The 18,293-nt window shown below is 44.6% G+C and overlaps 1 protein-coding gene across 1 annotated transcript; it reads left to right on the plus strand.

The window, feature by feature from the left end:
* Positions 1-13,024: 13,024 nt before the first annotated feature.
* Positions 13,025-13,831, plus strand: LOC121845980 (basic salivary proline-rich protein 2-like). Its single transcript, XM_042318593.1, has one exon. It carries the CDS (start codon positions 13,025-13,027, stop codon positions 13,829-13,831), a length of 807 nt encoding a protein of 268 aa, XP_042174527.1.
* Positions 13,832-18,293: the final 4,462 nt, after the last annotated feature.

Genomic DNA, 18,293 nt, shown 5'->3' on the forward strand with positions numbered 1-18,293 from the left:
GTCTGATTCAAACCCAATGTGAAGATTCAGGTCTGATTCAAACCCAATGTGTAGTTTCAAGTCTGATTCAAACCCAATGTGAAGATTCAGGTCTGATTCAAACCCAATGTGTAGATACAGGCCTGATTAAAGTGCTGTTTGTTGTACACAGTCACAGTGAAATGGAACAGCACTCCATGCCTAATGGAATAACACACATGCACGTGCGCGCACACACACACACACACACACACACACACACACACACACACGCACACGCACACACAAACAACAGTGTGGGAATGTTTTTTTTATGATGTCGTGAAGCTCTGCAGCCCATGGTCACGCATGTTTTCATCTCTTTCATTCCAGGCATCTGTCTGTAGGCCTACGGAGCGCTAGCAAGAGAGCCTTGGGGCGTTGTGCCTCTCTGCAATGTGTAACTGGAAACTCTGGGTAGAATTGACCTCTTAGGGCTGATCTAGGAACAGCTTTCCCTTTCGCCAAACCTTATGTCAACCAATAGGGTCGGAATGACAAAATTGATCTTGGATCAGTGTTTAAGGAAGATGTCCTCTTTCTCCCTAACAGCTTATCGCTTTGTGACACCCACTTCCTGTTCCTGTAACATTGATCTCAGCCCTGTTGGTTAATGTTAAACCACTAACTTACTGATTTTCATCATGGTTTGTAATCTTTAAGCCCAATGCTAACCTAAAGAGCTGTGCGTGGGTGTTTTGGCATTTCCCTAAAACCATAAATCAAATTGAATGACGGTTGGTTGGATGCCTGGGATACATAAACCCCACAGTCAGTAAAGTTGAATTAGGCAGAGAAATTTGAGGGATTTGAAGTGAGGTAGTAAAGTAAAATCTAAACGTTGTGTGTGAGTGTTTTAGTAATTCATTCATGGTTTTCTTGGAGGACTCCACCATGCATAAGTTTGAGTGGAGTAGAGTGAGGGAGGGAAAAGGAGGGGGGACCCTCTGAGGGGAAATCTGAAGGACAAAAAAAGGCATTTAGAGAAAACACAAATACAGGGAACAGGCCTCAGTAGTAGTTTGTCCTTCCTGGTGGACCTGTGTTCAAGTAGTATTTGTTTTCTTAAATACTTTAGCTGTTCTTCACTGATCTTGCCTGGCCCAAATAAACCAATCGAACAGATCCTAAAGTACAAACCTCACCTGTCAGACACTCTAGACAGGCTCAAACAAAACACTTCAAGTATTTGAGAGAAAACACATACTATTTGAACCCAGATCTGCTTCCTGGTAGCCTGGCTTCTCTCCAAATTCATCACAGAACCAATGAACTGTCCGAAGACAGTGTACCGCACCAGCTGTACCTGTATTAGTAACAGAACAAGATTTCACTTCTTGTTCATTCGTCCAAGCCTCCCTACTCCTTAGATATTTGTGTTCATATTTGCCAAAGGTTCTGTAAACCTTTGGCAAATATGAGGTTGCTGAATTAGTCATTTTATTGAATTGACCACTTGCACGTCCGAAACCACTGATTTAAATCACAGTGATACAACGTTTGGATTTGCACTCATGGGTACACAGGATTATAACCTTAATAACATATGTTAGAACGCTCTGTCCTCCCGTCCTCCTCGTCCCATTCTCAGTCCTCAGGGCCGGAACACAACCTGAGCCACGGTTACCACGGTTACCATGGGAGTGACCGACTGTAGTCTTCTTCTCTCAGGGGAAGGAGGGAAGAAGCTCACCTCTCTTAGTAGGGGACTGGAATGAAATAGTATTTTAAAGGGGGAAGGGGGGGTAATTTCACCTCTCTGGGTTGCTGAGAGGCTGGAAGGAAGGAAGGGGGAGACTCACCTCTCTCGGTAGGGGGCTGACTGCACTGGCTGCTGGGAGGAAGTGTCTGACAGCACGTAGCTCCTGGGTCACTGTGGAATGCCACAGACACCCAAGGGCTAAGTAAGCCAAGGGCAAGACAAGGGGAGGAGGGAAGGAGGGAGGGAGAGAGGTGGGGAGTGAGCAGAGAGGGTAGAAAACAAGGGAGAGAGAGAGAGAGAGATGATGTGAGGGGAAAGGGGAAACAGAGAGTAGAAAAAAAGAAGCAGCAAGGTCTGGGATGCTCTCTCTCTCTCTTTCGCTCTGGGAGGGCTGAGAACAAATCGTTTTGACAGTCACCAGAAATACATTCTCCTGCCAAGTCTTAAACAACTGCAGCCAAATGTATCCCTCCCTCCCTCCCTCCAGTCTCTAACCTTATGTGAAGAAATAGGGGAGCAGTCTACACAAATATTTTATTTGGGATCTCACTGGGAGTCTCCTCAGGAGGACTGGACTATATATTCAATTAACATTTTATTGCAGTGGGCTAAATCAGGGTCGCACAGAGTGATTCTTGGTGTTATTAAACAAATCTAATTTGAAACAAAAGTATACACCTCCCACACATGATTATGGGCTTTAAAAAAATAAGACACCTGTACCATGACAGATATAGAGTTGAAATGTATTACATTTTGAGTTTGCACCCCAATATTACACTTTATATACATCACAGAAGACTGAAATATAGCAGAACCGTTTGACATAGGAACACCGGATTTTCTGAATGGTTTTTAAATAATGTTTATTAGTTATGACATTATGAAAAATATTAAGAACATTCCACCCATGAGGCCACTAGAGGGCGATTTGGTCATTTGACTGCAAGAAAGGGGTACGATTTGAGGGCTGAGATTTGGCTGGAGATTCAGTAATGGCTCGTGAGAATACCCTGAGATAAATACTCTAAATGGCTCTCACATGACACAGATAAACCTGGCCTGGAAGAGCCTTGGTGACCCTGTATGGCTGGGTATTGACTGGGGCTGCCCTCATTTACCCCCTTCACCCTGGTAGGGCTCCATAATCCACTCTGTGAATCCCTGCAGATTTGGTTATGGCTAACGAGAATACCCTGAGTTAAATACTCCGAACACTCAGTAGCTCTCATGTTGCAGAGATAAGCCTGGCTTATCTGTCTGACTGGCTCTTGACTGGGGTTGCCATCATTTACCTCCTTCACCCTCAATGGTCTCCAGTTTCACCCTCTTAGTCTCTACTCCCACCAGGAGTAGGAAGAAGTTACCCACTGACCCTCCAACCACTGATCCAAGTTCAGATATTATTGTTTTGGTTAGGATCAGAGGTTAAATTGATCCTAGATCTGTTGTTAACAGCAACTTCAATTTCTACCTCCACCTGTTGATTCCCAGTCAGACAGACCAGCCAAACTGCACTCTGACCTCTCTGTAACCCTGCTCACACAGGAAGCTGCAGCCAGGGGGAAGGTGTTGTGAGGAGTTTTGTGAATCCCAAACCACACCCTCGCCCCTACCAACTCTCTCGGGGGGCCCTCCGTTGTCACGTGTTACTGACGAAACTCAGAGGGTGACTTCCAGAGAGTGGTGTGGGCATCAATAAACCCATCAACTTAACCAATTCCCCGTGTCCTTTTACAAGATATAAACTTCAGGAACAGTTAAACATTTAATTTGGGAGGTGTTTCATATTTTACATGTGTCAAGTCTCAAAATCAGACATAAACAAATGCAGGTAGCATACAATTAGGCACATCTCTCCATTCTTTTGTATTATCGTGGTGCATGTCGGGACAGCACTTGGCTCTAAAGTCTGCAGCCTTGCTGGCTTGGCCGAAGTGGCTATTGGAGGGTCTAATAATTAGCCCCTACATCCTCTATGATTTTCAATCCCTCCACTTTGGGGCACTTGTGCATGGAGGACCGAGGGGTGAGGGAAAGGGGAAGGGAGTGATTTGGGATTCAGCCGTTGTGTTTCTGAGTCACAGTGGGTAGTTAGGAAATGGCTGCTAGCCCCTCTGACTACCAGCGTCAACCCAGCATCCCCCATCCCGTCCTCCCCTGACCACCCAGGTTTAGGTTTAAACAAGAGCCTTATAGGACCACCATCCTAACAAGTCCCTTACCCCGTGACATTTTCTCACCCCACCTCTCTCTCTAACCCACATCTCTCTCTCTCTCTCTCTCTTCTCTCTCATTAACTCACCTTCCCCCTCTCCATCTCTCTCTCTCTCTCTCTCTCTCTCTCTCTCTCTTCTCTCTCATTAACTCACCTTCCCTCTCTCTCTCTCTCTCTCTCTCTCTCTCTCTCTCTCTCTCTCTCTCTCTTTTCTCTCTCATTAACTCACCTTCCCGCCCTCTCTCCATCTCTCTATCTCTTAAATTAGTTGATGAAATGAAAACAGTATAAAAAACAGATGGACAGTTAGTAAGTTACCCTCTTAAAACCCACTAGTTCTGAGTACTTCTCCATCATTCCCATGTAAACCTTAAGGGTTGGTGAGGTGAGAAACCCAATGGACAGGCTCAACCCAATGAAAACCAATGAGATCCACATGTAAAAAAAAAAGCACGTGCAAAACTGAACTGATGTTCTGAACTCCCCTGGTTATGTCCCAAATGAAACCCTATTACCTATATAGTGACTTTGGTCAAAAGTAGTGCACTATACAGGGAATAAGGTTCAGTTTTGGATGTAACCAATGACTCATCCCTCTATGGCTGTCTAGGGCTTAATCAGTGGTCCTGCTCTTATGACATATCACAATTATTATCATCCATATACAGATGCTGCAATGCTAAGTTTTATATAAAGTATGTCAAAATATATCATAAACGTAAAGCCCAAAACTCATCTAAAGTCCTACTCCCAAGAAATAACTTTTGCTCCCATGATTTTGAAGTCTATATTCTCATTCCTGCTTCGATAATGCAATCATAACTTTTACTTCAGGAGAAGCAACATAATTCTAACTACTTTCAAACAATCCTGCGGTAACTCCTTTTGATTTAGAACCTTTTAGGGCTAGGCGTCCTGCTAGCGGGACAACTTCCCGTGAAACTGGAGGGCGCGAAATTCAAATAAATAATCATAACAATGATGGATATTAAACATTTAGGTACATGTAAGTGTCTTATGTCGGTTGAAAGCTTAAATTCTTGTTAATCTAACTGCACTGTCCAATTTAGAGTAGCTACTACAGTGAAAACATGCCATACGATTGTTTGAGGATGGCGCCCCTCATCAAAATATTTTTCATAAATTCACAAATAGCGATTAATTATTCACTTACTTTTTAAAAATCTTCCTCTGATTTGTCATCCAAAGGGTCCCAGCTATACCATGTAGTGTTGTTTTGTTAGATAAAATTCTTCTTTATATCCCAAAAAGTCTGTTTAGTTGTCGCCATCGATTTGAGTAATCCACTCGTTCAACATGCAGAGAAAGGAATCTGAAAATCTACCCCTAAACTTTGTTTCAACAAGTCAAAATAAGTTTCTATTTACTCCTCAGATACCTTAAAATGTCATCAAACTATAATCTTTCTTACGGAACAAAGTATGTTCAATAGGAAACCAATTTTAGCAGGTGCGTCCTGTCTTCATGTCGCTCGCGAACACGAATTTCCAATACTGTGTCCCTGTACTAAAACTGATATTTCTTATTCGTTTTGGAAGTTACAAGCCTGAAAACTTGAAAATAGACTGCTGACACCCTATGGAAGCCATAAGAATTGCGTCCTGGGAGCTAATTGTCAGTATACCCTTATACATGCTCATTGTAAGAGCATGGTGTCTCTCCCCAAATAAATTTGGTTGGTTTTTCTTTGGATTTTCTCCTACCATATCTATTGTGTTATATTCTCCTATATTATTTTAACATTTCTACAAACTTCAAAGTGTTTTCTTTCCAATGGTACCAATTATATACATATAATGCGGCCAAACCCTCCTTAACCCGGACGACGCTGGGCAATTGTGCGCCGCCCCATGGGCCTCCCGGTCGCGGCTGGCTGAGACAGAGCCTGGGCTCGAACCCAGAAATTCTGGTGGACCAGCTAGCACTGCAATGCACCCGGGAGGCACCCCTAAGAAGTTTTTAAGGAGCTACAAATTTGGCGCTGCAGTATTTAAGCCAGGTTCCATGGCTCAGGAAAAAAACATCAACAGATTTTTCCTCTGAAACTAGTCTGCTCCAGGGCGCTTTCTGATGCACTCTCTGCATGCCAAATGGCACCTTATGGCACCCCATGGGCCCTTGTCAAAAGCAATGCACTTTGTAGGGAACAGGGTGCCATTTGGGATGCACATACTGTCTTTACAGCCTAGTAATGGCCACAGAAACATAGAAATATATTTAACCCTGAATGGCTCCTACACAGTGGGGAGTTCTTTTCCATTACCTTGGCTTTGGCAGCAGTGGTTGTATTGTAGCTGTGATGGAGAGAGAGTGAGTGAGAGTAAGAGTGAGAGAGAGTTTGAGAGTTTGAGAGAGAGAGAGAGAGAGAGAGAGAGAGAAGGAGAGAGAGAGAGAGAGAGAGAAGGAGAGAGAGAGAGCGAAAGTGAGAGAGAAGGAGAGAGAGAGAGCGAAAGTGAGAGAGAGAAGGAGAGAGAGAGTGCGTAAGTGAGATAGAAGGAGAGAGAGAGAGCGAAAGTGAGAGAGAGAAGGAGAGAGAGAGAGAGAGGAGAGAGAGAGAGAGAGAGCGAAAGCGAAAGTGAGAGAGAGAAGGAGAGAGAGAGAGCGAAAGTGAGAGAGAGAAGGAGAGAGAGAGAGAGAGAGAGAGCGAGAGAGAGAGAGAGAGAGAGAGAGAGAGAGAGAGAGAGAGAGAGAAAGTGAGAGAGTGAAAAAGATTGCTTGTGTCTTGAGCCAGTGAAAACAGATAAATACAGAGAGAGGTAATGGTTAAATGGAAAGATAGAAAGATAGATATTTTCCACTCCCTCCCCCTTCTCTCCTTCTCTCCTTCTCTCCTTCTCCCTTCCTCTCCTCAGGAGGTGCCGTCAAAGCCCGCTGGCACGTGTTCAGCAGATGGACCCATGGATGGACCCATGGTCCAGGCTTATAAGGACTCTCCCTCCCTCCCCCTCCCTCCCTCCCTCCCTCCCTCCCTCCCTCCCTCCCCCTCCCTCCCTCCCTCCCTCCCTCCCTCCCTCCCTCCCTCCCTCCCTCCCTCCCTCCCTCCCTCCCTCCCTCTCTCTTCTCCCCCTCTCCTCCCTCCCTCCCTCCCTCCTCCCTCCCTCCCTCCCTCTCTCCCTTTCTCTCTCTCCCGCTCTCTCCCTCCCTCCCTCCCTTGCTCTCTCTAAATTTCAGTTAAATTCAAGGGGGTTTATTGGCATGGGAAACATATGTTTACATTGCCAAAGCAAGTGAAATGGATAAACAAAAGTGAAATAAACAATAGAAAGTGAACAGTAAATAAATAAAGACATTTCAAATGTCATATTATGTCTATATACAGTGTTGTAACGATGTGCAAATAGTGAAAGTACAAAAGGGAAAATAAATAAGCATGGGTTGTAATTACAGTCGTGTTTGTTCTTCACTGGTTGCTTGTTTCTTGTGGCAACAGGTCACAAATCTTGCTGCTGTGATGGCAAACTGTGATATTTCACCCAGTAGATATGGAAGGATCTGTGTAATCTGAGGGAAATACATTGGGGCAAAAACGTATTTAGTCAGCCACCAATTGTGCAAGTTCTCCCACTTAAAAAGATGAGAGAGGCCTGTAATTTTCATCATAGGTACACTTCAACTATGACAGACAAAATGAGAAAAAAAATCCAGAAAATCACATTGTAGGATTTTTAATGAATTTATTTGCAAATTATGGTGGAAAATAAGTATTTGGTCAATAACAAAAGTTTATCTCAATACTTTGTTATATACCCTTTGTTGGCAATGACAGAGGACAAACGTTTTCTGTAAGTCTTCACAAGGTTTTCACACACTGTTGCTGGTATTTTGGCCCATTCCTCCGTGCAGATCTCCTCTAGAGCAGTGATGTTATGGGGCTGTTGCTGGGCAACACGGACTTTCAACTCCCTCCAAAGATTTTCTATGGGGTTGAGATCTGGAGACTGGCTAGGCCACTCCAGGACCTTGAAATGCTTCTTACAAAGCCACTCCTTCGTTGCCCGGGCGGTGTGTTTGGGATCATTGTCATGCTGAAAGACCCAGCCACATTTCATCTTCAATGCCCTTGCTGATGGAAGGAGGTTTTCACTCAAAATCTCACGATACATGGCCCCATTCATTCTTTCCTTTACACGGATCAGTCGTCCTGGTCCCTTTGCAGAAAAACAGCCCCAAAGCATGATGTTTCCACCCCCATGCTTCACAGTAGTTATGGTGTTCTTTGGATGCAACTCAGCATTCTTTGTCCTCCAAACACGATGAGTTGAGTTTTTACCAAAAAGTTATATTTTGGTTTCATCTGACCATATGACATTCTCTCAATCTTCTTCTGGATCATCCAAATGCTCTCTAGCAAACTTCAGACGGGCCTGGACATGTACTGGCTTAAGCAGGGGGACACGTCTGGGACTGTAGGATTTGAGTCCCTGGCGGCGTAGTGTGTTACTGATGGTAGGCTTTGTTACTTTGGTCCCAGCTCTCTGCAGGTCATTCACTAGGTCCCCCCGTGTGGTTCTGTGATTTTTGCTCACCGTTCTTGTGATCATTTTGACCCCACGGGGTGAGATCTTGCGTGGAGCCCCAGATCGAGGGAGATTATCAGTGGTCTTGTATGTCTTCCATTTCCTAATAATTGCTCCCACAGTTGATTTCTTCAAACCAAGCTGCTTACCTATTGCAGATTCAGTCTTCCCAGCCTGGTGCAGGTCTACAATTTTGTTTCTGGTGTCCTTTGACAGCTCTTTGGTCTTGGCCATAGTGGAGTTTGGAGTGTGACTGTTTGAGGTTGTGGACAGGTGTCTTTTATACTGATAACAAGTTCAAACAGGTGCCATTAATACAGGTAACGAGTGGAGGACAGAGGAGCCTCTTAAAGAAGAAGTTACAGGTCTGTGAGAGCCAGAAATCTTGCTTGTTTGTAGGTGACCAAATACTTATTTTCCACCATAATTTGCAAATAAATTCATTAAAAATTCTACAATGTGATTTTCTGGATTTTTTTTTCTCATTTTGTCTGTCATAGTTGAAGTGTACCTATAATGAAAATTACAGGGCTCTCTCATCTTTTTAAGTGGGAGAACTTGCACAGTTGGTGGCTGACTAAATACTTTTTTGCCCCACTGTATGTGTCTCTAATAAGGTCACACATTTGGCAGGAGTTTAGGAAGTGCAGCTCAGTTTCCACCTCATTTTGTGGGCAGTGTGCACATAGCCTGTCTTCTCTTGAGAGCCATGTCTGCCTACGGCGGCCTTTCTCAATAGCAAGGCTATGCTCACTGAGTCTGTACATAGTCAAATCTTTCCTTAATTTTGTGTCAGTCACAATGGTCAGGTATTCTGCCACTGTGTACTCTCTGTTTAGGGCCAAGTAGCATTCTAGTTTGCTCAGTTTTTTTGTTAATTCTTTCCAATGTGTTGGGTCTAATTGTGTTGCGGTCCCCTCTCTCTCGCTCTCTCACTCTCTCTCTTATTCCTCTCCTCATCCATCTCTCTCAGGCATTGAAAGCCCAGTTCCACATTCTCTTGCTTTCTCATATTCCACTAAAGCCCACACACTTTAAGTGGATCTTTATCAGCAATACCCCAGTCAGGCTCTGTTGTGTTCAGACGTGCTCTACCTCCCAATCTATCTTCTATCTCCTCCTCTAGCCTTCTCGTCTTCTCCTCCATACTGCCTAGCTAATCCTACTTATATCTCAGTTTTCCTTCCTCCACAACATAAGACTAATTGTTCTCTTACTGCAGCCCTCTGTGACCCTGTGCAAGGTTGATATCAATGTGTACATTGGTGTCACATTAGACCCTATGGGTATCAGACGAGATCTGCTGTTAGATCTGTGTCAACCTAATCTGACAGAGAGTGAGAAAGAGAGAGAGAGAGACACCTGTGTTGTTCTCTATTGGTGAGGAACTAATGAAAAGTGTGTCACTGGTGTAACGAACGATGTAACACACACTGACATACACCCTATTCCCTATGTAGTGCACTATGGGCTCTGGTCAATGGAAGTCTGACAATTGGCACCCTATTCCCTATGGGCCCTGGTCAAAAGTAGTGCACTATATATGGAATAGGGGGCTATTTGGGATGCATCCGCACCATTTTCCCCCTCTAGTTGTTTAGTTAATATGGCACCACATGGCCCCTTGTAGTTGTTTAGTTAACATGGCACCACTTCCCCCTTGTAGTTGTTTAGTTAACATGGCACTACTTGGCCCCTTGTAGTTGTTTAGTTAACATGGCACCACTTGGCCCCTTGCAGTTGTTTAGTTGAACATGGCACCACTTGGCCCCTTGTAGTTGTTTAGTTAACATGGCACCACTTGGCCCCTTGTAGTTGTTTAGTTAATATGGCACCACTTGGCCCTGTCACGTTCTGACCTTAGTTCCTTTGTTTTGTCTTTGTTCTAGTATGGTCAGGGCGTGAGTTGGGTGGATTGTCTATGTTCGTTTTTCTATGATTTTCTATTTCTGTGTTTGGCCTGATATGGTTCTCAATCAGAGGCAGCTGTCTATCGTTGTCCCTGATTGAGAAGCATATTTAGGTAGCCTGTTTTCAATAGTGTTTTGTGGGTGGTTATTTTCAGTCTTTGTGTGTCTGCACCAGATAGAACTGTTTCGGTTTTCACTTTGTTGTTTTGTATTTTGAAGTGTTCAGTTTCATTAAAAAAAGATGAACACTTACCACGCTGCGCTTTGGTCCTCTCCTTCCACCGACGACAACCGTTACAGGCCCCTAGTAGTTGTTTGGCTGAGTTTTAAAATACATTTTTTATCTAACATCCCTTTCTTTTACACTCTTAGTTTAAAAGGTGCTCTCTAGAACGTCATTGTTAGGCTGTCTCCATAGATAACCCTTTGGAGAACCCTTTTTTGGTAGAAAGCTTTTGGGTTCCATGTAGAACCCTTTTAACAGAGAGTTCTATGTGGAACCCAAAAGGGTTCTACCTGGAACCAAAGGGTTCTCCTAAGAGGCCAGCCGAAGAACCCTTTTGGAACCTTTTTTTCTAAGAATGTGATATGTTATAGCTGGGGCCAGGAGTTATCCCACTTATATTGATGTGGTATAGCTGGGGCCAGGAGTTATCCCACTTATATTGATATGTTATAGCTGGGCCAGGAGTTATCCCACTTATATTGATGTGGTATAGCTTGGGCAAGAGGTTATACCACTTATATTGATGTGGTATAGATGGGGCAAGGAGTTATCCCACTTATATTGATGTGGTATAGCTTGGGCAAGGAGTTATCCCACTTATATTGATGTGGTATAGATGGGGCAAGGAGTTATCCCACTTATATTGATGTGGTATAGCTGGGGCAAGGAGTTATCCCACTTATATTGATGTGGTATAGATGGGGCCAGGAGTTTGTCCTGCTCATATGACCTGACCAGGTAAACAACTCTGTGTCAGCTAACAATGTCAGCTAGCACTAGTTGAACACAGCAGAGATACTGCACCTCCTCTCTCTCTCTCTGACTGTTTTTAAACACAGAACATTCCTTTTAAATGACATGCGGTGCAGGCACCATCTAGCCAGCTGAGTGTTGTAACTAACGACCAGCTGTGTTCACTTCCATTGAGCTGTGCTGTGATGAACAGGGAGACTGAGCTGAAAGCAGTGGGTGGCTGGCCCTGGAGAGAGGGGAACCATCCTGTCATAGCCCTCTTTACAGCTATAGTGTGTGTGTGTGTGTGTGTGTGTGTGTACAGTATATGCTTGCTCATCACAGCTGGGAACTAACTAACCACAGGCATGAAGCTCCACCCACGGGGACTGGCCCGGGACTAGGAGTTAGTGGGTGACAGACAGACAGGGACTGGCCCGGGACTAGGAGTTAGTGGGTGACAGACAGACAGGGACTGGCCCGGGACTAGGAGTTAGTGGGTGACAGACAGACAGGGAGTGAGAGAAGTGCTCAGGTCTGTCTCCATGTGTTTCTCTATATGACTCAGCAGAAAGATGACATGATAAGACGGTGATGAGGGTTGACGGAACCACATGAGAGAAAGAGAGCGTGTCTGTGTGTTCACGTCTTCTATAACTTATTGGTTGGCCTTGAACACATGTCCTCTGATCAGTGCTAGTACAGATGTAGGATCTTAATTTGATCACCCTGTTGCAGAACTAAAAATGTAGTGTATTTGTGGTTTAAAAAGGCTTCTGAAGTTCGTAATTTCTACTTTGAAATGTCAGACTTGATTTTCCCTTCTTAAAAATGTATAAACCCCTACAAAAATTCATATTTCCTGTTGCTGCATCTGTATTAGTGGATAGCTAGTCTGTCGATCCCTCAGGGCTGGAGTCCATCTTTCCCAGATTGCACCTGTCGTCCTGTCCTCGACTTCAGGACCTTTCTGACTAATCACAGAGGAAACTTTCATTCTCTCTCTCTCTCTCTCTCGCTCTCGCTCTCTTTCAACTTATATTTCTATCTTATTCTCAGAACTACAGTATACTGTATCTCCCTTTCACATCTCTCTTTCTCTCACATTCTCTCTTTCGCTCGTCCTCTCCCCTATCTATATTCCACCCACTTGTTCTCTCTTGCTCTTTTCTCCCTCTCTCTCCCCTCTGATGCCCTGACAGATGGGTTATCAATCTCTCTTCTTTCTAAAGCTTCATCCCCAAAACAACAAAACCGCCTTCAACATACCCTGAGGGTCTAAACTGGTCTCTGACCAAACTCTATGCCTCAGCCATATGGCAGTATCTTTCTTATAGAATATCGGCTACAGTATGTATCTTCGATAATAGTTGGCTATCTGTCTTATAAGGTGAAAAGCAGACTAAGCACTCTCAGATGACGTCATGTTAGGGTTCTAACCATGGATTATATAAATCTGACAAGAATCAAATTAGGAACACAGACATGGGTGGTTCCTGGAGCATGAAAACTAAAATCTAAAATCTGGGATCTGGGAATCTGCCGTCTTTTCGTTTTTCAAATAAAAAAGTGGGCCTTTAAAGAAACATTTGGGAGAGACAGACCAATGCAGCCGGTTCATTCCCAGAGTTAGTTTTGACCCCGTCCATCATTATACATTTTGGCAGAGAGAGGGAACCAATGCGGGCCAGCGGGCTACCTTGTCACCCTCAGCCCCAGGGCCAGCGGGCTACCTTGTCACCCTCAGCCCCAGGGCCAGCGGGCTACCTTGTCACCCTCAGCCCCAGGGCCAGCGGGCTACCTTGTCACCCTCAGCCCCAGGGCCAGCGGGCTACCTTGTCACCCTCAGCCCCAGGGCCAGCGGGCTACCTTGTCACCCTCAGCCCCAGGGCCAGCGGGCTACCTTGCTACCCTCAGCCCCAGGGCCAGCGGGCTACCTTGTCACCCTCAGCCCCAGGGCCAGCGGGCTACCTTGCCACCCTCAGACCCAGGGCCAGCGGGCAACCTTGCCACCCTCAGCCCCAGGGCCAGCGGGCTACCTATGCCACCCTCAGCCCCAGGGCCAGCGGGCTACCTTGCCACCCTCAGCCCCAGGGCCAGCGGGCAACCTTGCCACCCTCAGCCCCAGGGCCAGCGGGCTACCTTGTCACCCTCAGCCCCAGGGCCAGCGGGCTACCTTGCCACCCTCAGCCCCAGGGCCAGCGGGCTACCTTGCCACCCTCAGCCCCAGGGCCAGCGGGCAACCTTGCCACCCTCAGCCCCAGGGCCAGCGGGCTACCTTGCCACCCTCAGCCCCAGGGCCAGCGGGCTACCTTGCCACCCTCAGCCCCAGGGCCAGCGGGCTACCTTGCCACCCTCAGCCCCAGGGCCACTGGAATAACTGAGTTTTCCACTATGGCTTCAGATTTCCACATCTCTCACCATCTCCCCAAGTATGTAAACAGTGAGGATTGCCAGCAGAAACAGACAAACGTGTGCAGGGTGTAATCTATCCTCACTCCTACACTCTGCTCTGACAATCATCCTAGCACCCCAAGCACCTGTCCACACTCACCTTGTACAACTGCATTTGGCACACGTTTTTCTAAACTAAAATGATTACACAAGCATTGCGGCGACACCCCATAATGGCTGTGTAAACATGTTTGTGCAGAACAACTCTCCGTTGTACCAAAACCATTGTGTCAAATGCATTGTACATCAGTTGTACAGCCTGAGTGTGAACAGGGCCCAATAGAATGGCCTGTGAAGTTATTATGAGTCTGTGAGTAAATAAACACAACTCAGCCTACATGGATTTGTCCCAAATGGGACCCTACTTCCTATGTACTCAAAAGTAGTGCACTTATGTAGGGAATATAGTTCTATTCTGGACACAACCCATCTTGTTGCCAGCCATGGTGTTATGATGCATTCTGCGCAGGTTGAGTTGGTTTGTGAAACGCCAAGCCCCTAACCTTTCCATTTTCTAAGGCCAATCTTGCCTCCCAAGCAACTGGCACAGCTGACATGCTGATCTGCTGTATTTCAAGTTGCGGTTAAAGTTAGGACAGTCTGTTTAAAATGTAAAAAAAGGTTTACTGGCACAGAGAGAGACAGAAAGAGAAAACGAGACAGAACGAACAAGAGACATATATAGAGAGAGAGTTGGAAGAGAGTTGCGAGAGTGAGAGAGAGAGAGAGAGAGAGAGAGAGAGAGAGAGAGAGAGAGAGAGAGAGAGAGAGAGAGGGAACTGACTTGTAACAGACTGACTTTAACTTTGACTCACTTCTTCAGACTGAAACTAAAGTGCCGTGTCTGCATCTGGATCTCTCTAGTCGGAGCCTTAGAATGTCAGAACATCAAGACGGGGGTTGGAGGTTAGTGGGTACAGTCTCACGACTTGGTGCCATGGTAACTTGCTGTGTCCCTGTTAACTATGAGTCACCATCCCAGCAGCAGCACCCTGTTGGGTTGGCACACACACCGAGTGTTGGCATCGAGGACCGTTGGCATCACACACACTTCATGTTCCAATGCCAGACAGGTTTGTGTTGAGCTCCTCTACAACTACATGGAATCAAGACCAAATCCAGACATGTAATGTGGAATAAAGAGGAATTTCACAAATGACAACTTTATAACAGCAGACATACAGTGTTAATCATGAGCTTCAACCGTCTTTATTGATTGGCCCTTACGGGGCCTTCTGAGTTCTCAGTGTGTGAAGGAGTAGCATCATTACTCATTGTCCAGTCCTTCAAATTAGACCGTCTCCTTCCTGCTTTCTGTCGGTAGGAGAGGAGAGAGGAGAGGAGGAGAGGAGAGGAGAGGAGAGGAGAGGAGAGGAGAGGAGAGGAGAGGAGAGGAGAGGAGAGGAGAGGAGAGGAGAGGAGAGGGGATAGGGGGCTGGTGTTCAACTGGCATGCTACATCATCCACTATATGTCCTGGGGACTGTCTGCTACATCATCCACTATATGTCCTGGGGACTGCCTGCTACATCATCCACTATATGTCCTGTTCTGCTGTTTCACTCAATACACATAGCACAGGAGGTTGGTGGCACCTTTATAGGGGAGGACAGGCTCGTGGTAATGGCTGGAGTGGAATTGTATCAAATACATCAAACATGTTTTCCATGGATATAGTGTTTATGGAAATGTAATCTGTCTTCTCTTCATTGGCTGGATATTGCTAAACATTGTCTTATCTGTTAGAGGAAATAGGCCATGTTTTTCACATTTAGGAGAATCAGTTGTTTATATAACAATGACCACAGACTTCTCTCAGCATAGTTTCACTTAACGTTCTAAACAACACAAGTACACATTCCAAAAAAGAACTACAAGAATCTAGAATATCCCCTTCATGTATTGCATCATAGGCACTAGTAATACATACCATCTGAAATAAACACAAGCCATCAATTAAGGTTGCTGGAGCAGAACAAATATGAAATGCATCCCAAATGGTATCATGTTCCCTATAAAGTTAACTACTTTTTACCAGAGCCCTACGGGCCCTGATTTAAAGGTAGTGCACTATAAAGGGAATAGGATGCCATTTGGGACAGAATGTACTGGCTGACTTTGGCAGGGACAGAAAGGCCATGCTGTATGGAACACAGTTTGGGTCTTTACGCGTCAGAAAAGATACACATCAAATAACACTATTTGATCGTCAAATATTATTTGACTATTTGACACGTCAAATAACACAATCTATTATAGAATGTTGTGTGTTGAATTTGCACGTACAAGCCAAGCGCTACCATTACGATCACTGTCAAGCTGTACAATACTGCGTTGGTAATAAGGCATTATTTGTTCGACCGAATAGGAAATTAGGTCAGGACCAGAAGAGCAGGATCAAACATTTTTGCAAATATCTTTGATAAAGATGTATCTTTGATACAGGGTGTCTTTGATACAGGGTGTCTTTGATACAGGGTGTCTTTGATACAGGGTGTCTTTGATACAGGGTGTCTTTGATACAGGGTGTCTTTGATACAGGGTGTCTTTGATACAGGGTGTCTTTGATACAGGGTGTCTTTGATACAGGGTGTCTTTGATACAGGGTGTCTTTGATACAGGGTGTCTTTGTCTTTGATACAGGGTGTCTTTGATACAGGGTGTCTTTGATACAGGGTGTCTTTGATACAGGGTGTCTTTGATACAGGTGTCTTTGATCTTTGATACAGGGTGTCTTTATACAGGGTACAGGGTCTTTGATACAGGGTGTCTTTGATACAGGGTGTCTTTGATACAGGGTGTCTTTGATACAGGGTATCTTTGATACAGGGTGTCTTTGATACAGGGTGTCTTTGATACAGGGTGTCTTTGATACAGGGTATCTTTGATACAGGGTATCTTTGATACAGGGTATCTTTGATACAGGGTATCTTTGATACAGGGTGTCTTTGATACAGGGTATCTTTGATACAGTCTTTGATACTCTTTGATACATCTTTGATACAGGGTGATCTTTGATACAGGGTGTCTTTGATATCTTTGGGTATCTTTGATACAGGGTGTCTTTGATACAGGGATCTTTGATAGGGTGTCTTTGATACAGGGTATCTTTATACAGGGTGTCTTTGATACAGGTGTCTTTATCTTTGATACAGTGTCTTTGATACATCTTTGATGTGTCTTTGATACAGGGTATCTTTGATACAGGGTGTCTTTGATACAGTTTATGTTTGATACAGATGATATATCTTTTATCTTTGATACATCTTTGATACAGATATATCTTTGATACAGGGTATCTTTGAGCCAGGGTTTGATACAGATCTTTGATATCTTTGATACAGGGTATCTTTGATACAGGGTGTCTTTGATACAGATGTATCTTTGATACAGGGTGTCTTTGATACAGATATATCTTTGATACAGATGTATCTTTGATACAGGGTATCTTTGATACAGATATATCTTTGATACAGATATATCTTTGATACAGGGTGTCTTTGATACAGATATATCTTTGAGACAGGGTATCTTTGATACAGATGTATCTTTGATACAGGGTGTCTTTGATACAGATGTATCTTTGATACAGGCTATCTTTGATACAGATATATCTTTGATACAGGGTATCTTTGATACAGGGTATCTAGCTAGCTTTAGCTTGGTACCTAGCTAGCACCAATGCAACCAGCCTGAAAACAATGACCAGTAGAAACTGCAGTCATTTTCAATATTCTTAGCAATGATTTAGGAATCCATGTGAGTATTAGCTAGGTAGACACTTGTTGTTCTCCTATTGAAACAACTAGCTAGCCAGCTACTTAACCCTTTTGCCCAAAACTAACATTATAAGCAGCCTGCTAGCTTCATCTGGCTAGTATGGCTTGGCCAGACCGGTTTCTGTGTTGTGAAGCTAGCCACAATAAGGACTAGCCACAATAGTGAAATTTGCGTTTTGCCTTCACCATTAATCACCATTAATCAAATAAGAACTGTCTTATAAATTAGGGGTATTTTAGATGATGACACCTATCTAGATAGTTAGCTAGCCAGGAGGGAGAGAGGGAGGGAGGGAGGGGTGAGAGGAGGAGAGATGAAAGAGGGACAAAGGGAAAGGGGGGGAGCGAGAGAGGGAAGCTAGCTAACTATCACTACTGAAACAGATGTCGTTTTGCTATGCTTTTGGGGAAGAACATTGTTTGCATCTATCAACTAGTTAGCTTTTTTTAATGACCATCACTGTCCAGAGCTTGGGGAAGGGCGGCAGCGGCAGGCGCACCAGGCAAAACTTTACCAGCATCATAGCATAGGTATCGGTGAATCATTGTGACATATGCAATACTGGTGATAGTGTAATCAATGTGTAATAACTACATAATATATGAATGAACGTGTTGAATTATTACGTGATGTGCAGTATTTGACGTATATCTTTTTTGACGCGCAAAGACCCAAACGGCGTTCCATATCCATAATATGCATAATGCGGTGGGATG

The sequence above is a fragment of the Oncorhynchus tshawytscha genome, unplaced genomic scaffold (assembly GCF_018296145.1).
Source record: "Oncorhynchus tshawytscha isolate Ot180627B unplaced genomic scaffold, Otsh_v2.0 Un_contig_588_pilon_pilon, whole genome shotgun sequence".
NCBI classification, from domain to species: Eukaryota; Metazoa; Chordata; class Actinopteri; order Salmoniformes; family Salmonidae; genus Oncorhynchus; species Oncorhynchus tshawytscha.

Coding starts and splice junctions, on each gene's coding strand:
- LOC121845980 (XM_042318593.1), top strand. CDS start 13,025: ATGCGGGCCAGCGGGCTACCTTGTCACCCTCAGCCCCAGGGCCAGCGG.